Raw genomic sequence first — 3,471 nt, forward strand, 5'->3', positions numbered from 1 at the left:
CATAGCATGTCCACGATCTTCCAAAGCTACGGTAGATTTCACCGAAGGACGAGGGTATTACTCACCATCATCATCAGCAGCAGCAATAACAAGAAACAAATGAGAACCACGCCAGCGGAAATCGTGGTTTGACTGAAGATCCACGGAAAATCTGCCCAGTGTAATAGTAGCCCCTTAATTACTCATATATCATACTTACCGATGCAGCCGTACATGGTGTTGGCCAATAGTATGTCCCTGTGAGAGAGTCCCGTGCGCTGGCCGATGAGCTCCTGCGCCAAGGGATATAGGGTGGCGATGGTCGTCTGGCCGTTGTTGGTGAAGCCCTGAAAAATGTGTCAAGGGGGAGTCTGCTGCGGGGAGTTAAGGGCCAGTTCGACAGTCCAACACTCTGTGCCGATTTCACAGTCCAACACAGTGTCTTCGTAACGGCCCGAACCAAACTATAGAATCCTATACAATCCAAAATGGGGAGGTCTTCGATGCCACACTAAATACACAAGACTTCCTGTATAGTTTCATGAAATTTGTGAACTTAAATATAAACACCAGACACTATACAAGGAAATTTCGAAGGCTCTGCTATTGGTTTGGGAGCTTACTAACTCATCATGGGGAACTGTGAGACTGGCCCTCTGTCATTGTAATCGCCCAAACCAAACCATATCCACTACAATGATCCGCTATTTCTACTCATTACATGATATACTAGTAAAGAGATTTCCTGTGTAGTTTCCTAAAATTCCCTCCACCTTTTTATATCAACTAGAGCTACAAGGAATTTTCGTCGTATTTTGTGTTTAGTTGGGGAAAAGGAAAGTTTGGTTTAGTCGGCGCAACATCTGTGGTCATATGCCGGATAGAGACAGGAGGGGGAAGGAGTTATAGGAGAAGGGAACAGACCCAAGGAGAGGGGACACAACCCCCGATTAATACCTGGTACCCATTCACTGCTGGGTGGACAGGGACGTAGGGTATCAGAAAAACCGCCCAAAATTTTTCCACTCCGCCCGGGAATCGAGCCCTGGCTCTCTCGATTGTGAGCCGAGTGTGCTAACCACTGCACCACGAAGCCCCCGTTTGGTAGGGGAGCTCACAAACTTGCTGTATGGGACTGTAAAACTGGCCCAAAGACGACGAGACGTTTTACAATAAGGGAGCGCATAGTCATCATGATAAGAAGGAAACCATACTCAAGCAAAGTCCCTCACTGTAGAGCCGTAGTGCATGTCGGATGAGTAGTCGTATGGTATGCCGTAGGTGTTGACCACTGACGTGCTGTACTTATTGAAGTTGTGTTCCTTGCCAGTTTGGATGTTGCCATAATTGATGACCACATAGTCGTCACGGTCGGGGCGACTCTGCTCGTGCACGAACCCAATGGCGTGTCCGATCTCATGGGCGACGGTGCCGAGCTGACCCGCGTCGGGGAGAACGATGTTATTAAGACTTTGTCAAGCCTCTGGCAACTAAATAACTATACTCACACACACACACACACGCATATATATATATATATATATATATATATATATATATATATATATATATATATATATATATATATATATATATATATATATATATATATATATATATATATATATATATATATATATATATATATATATATATATATATATATATATATATATATATATATATATATATATATATATATATATATATAAATGCATGTAATATGATCAAAATAAAGACATATTATATTGATATCAATGCCAACTATTGATAATGATAATAACTATCATTATTTTTGTTATTGTTATTCATCATTATCTCATCTATTATTATTACTATTTATTATTTAGTTATCATTGGTAATGTTTTTGTGGTGCTGTCATCTTCTGTGCAAACAGCTGCGACTCCTGAATTTCATTTACTTTCGTATGGTTTCTTAATAGAGGAAGGTTTCTAGGAGAAGACTTCATGGGAAGGTTTAATGCAAGGAATCAGTAGAGGCATGGAAAGACAGTTAAACCAAGTGGCATAAGTTTTAAATGTTGAGGGAACAGAGTATGTCATGGGAGCAGAACCAGTGTAGAGTGAGCGGTATTGGGGAGGGCAGTATGGTAACTATATAATTTATTGTGTTACGACATAATATTACCATAGTATACTTACTTCTTTGCAGCCACTTCCAATGGAAATGTCTTGTCCATTCTGGGCCAGCATGCCGACGTACGACCAGCATCCAGACCCTTCAAAAAACCTGACGTGCCGTTGAGCGAGGTTGACGTGAGTTGAATCTGATGCAGGTGTTTTGCTCCCAGTGAGCAATCCCTGATTTATGGCAGCCACAGTGGCGGCTGAGTCCGAGGTGAAAACCGAAAACATACATTTTTTTATGGTATAAAGAAAGAGACTGGCCGTGTTACTGAACGTATATAATCGAGATTTATAATTCAGGTTCTTTTGAGTATGTTAACACATCTCGATAGTAGGCCAAATACTCTTAGGATCGTATTACAAGACATTTCGCCTCCCAAGAACACATATTTGACAAGGCTTTCGTAGGAGTTGTGGGCATTTCCAGGAGTAGTTTTATGACCCTGGTGGTAGTTTGACCCTTCTTCTGTATCGTGAACCTCAATAAACACTCATTAGAACCCGACTGACCCGCTCTTTGGGCTTTATAAATAGATGATGTGAGAAGCGAAAGTGTCTTGTAATACCTACCATACTGTACGCTCGTCTTTGTCTGCTTGTGAATGGAAACATAATTTTTACATACAGTCGGTAGTGTCGAGGTAGTAGGGCACGGTGGGGAAGCCGCCCTGTTCAGGCCAGCGCGCTGAGAGGTCTGCAAGGGCCTTCCTCTCCCTGACCGCTCGCCACTGGCTCTCCGTCAAGACCATGTCTCCTTCAAAGATTTGGTGACCGTTCACAACACTAGGATTGGTTTCCATGAAGTCTCGTGTCTTAATGAAAAAAACGGAGGAAAGAATAAAAGAATATTCGGAATAGCTGACAGGAAGACAAGAGTGATGACACTATTTGGACGGTATTATAAGACAGTTTCTCTTCTCACATCAGCTATTTCTAAAGGTCAAAGAGGATTGTTTTAATGAGTGTTTCTTCAGGATCATAGAGGAAGGTCAAACTACCACCAGGATCATAAAACTTCCTGAAATGCCCACAACTTACGAAAGCCTTGTCAAATATGTGACTTTGGGGGCCGAAATGTTTAAAATACGACCCCTATAGGGCCGTATTACTAAACATTTTGTCGCTTAAGTTCACCTATTTGACAAGGATTTCCTAGGACGGTTGGGCATTTCCAGGAGTAGTTTTTTTGACCTGATGGTAGCTTGTCCCTTCTTCTGTACCGTGAACCTAAAGAAACACTCATTAGAACTCAATTGCCTCCCTCTTTGACCTTTATAAATAGTTGATGTTAGAAGCGAAATGGTCTTATAATACCAACCTGTACAGTGTGTATTGCGGAGTACT

At 41.7% G+C, this 3,471-nt stretch overlaps 1 protein-coding gene across 1 annotated transcript; it reads right to left on the reverse strand.

Moving 5' to 3' along the window:
* Positions 1 to 199: 199 nt before the first annotated feature.
* LOC126989877 (blastula protease 10-like) lies at positions 200 to 2,193 on the reverse strand (the record flags this gene model as incomplete). Its single annotated transcript, XM_050848501.1, has 3 exons — positions 2,143 to 2,193; positions 1,212 to 1,415; positions 200 to 326 (listed from the first exon to the last, which is right to left on the reverse strand). Coding segments are annotated over exons 1-3 (382 nt in total), but the record flags the coding sequence as incomplete, so codon positions are not given.
* Between the last annotated feature and the right edge of the window lie 1,278 nt (positions 2,194 to 3,471).

The sequence above is a fragment of the Eriocheir sinensis genome, unplaced genomic scaffold (assembly GCF_024679095.1).
Source record: "Eriocheir sinensis breed Jianghai 21 unplaced genomic scaffold, ASM2467909v1 Scaffold1358, whole genome shotgun sequence".
NCBI classification, from domain to species: domain Eukaryota; kingdom Metazoa; phylum Arthropoda; class Malacostraca; order Decapoda; family Varunidae; genus Eriocheir; species Eriocheir sinensis.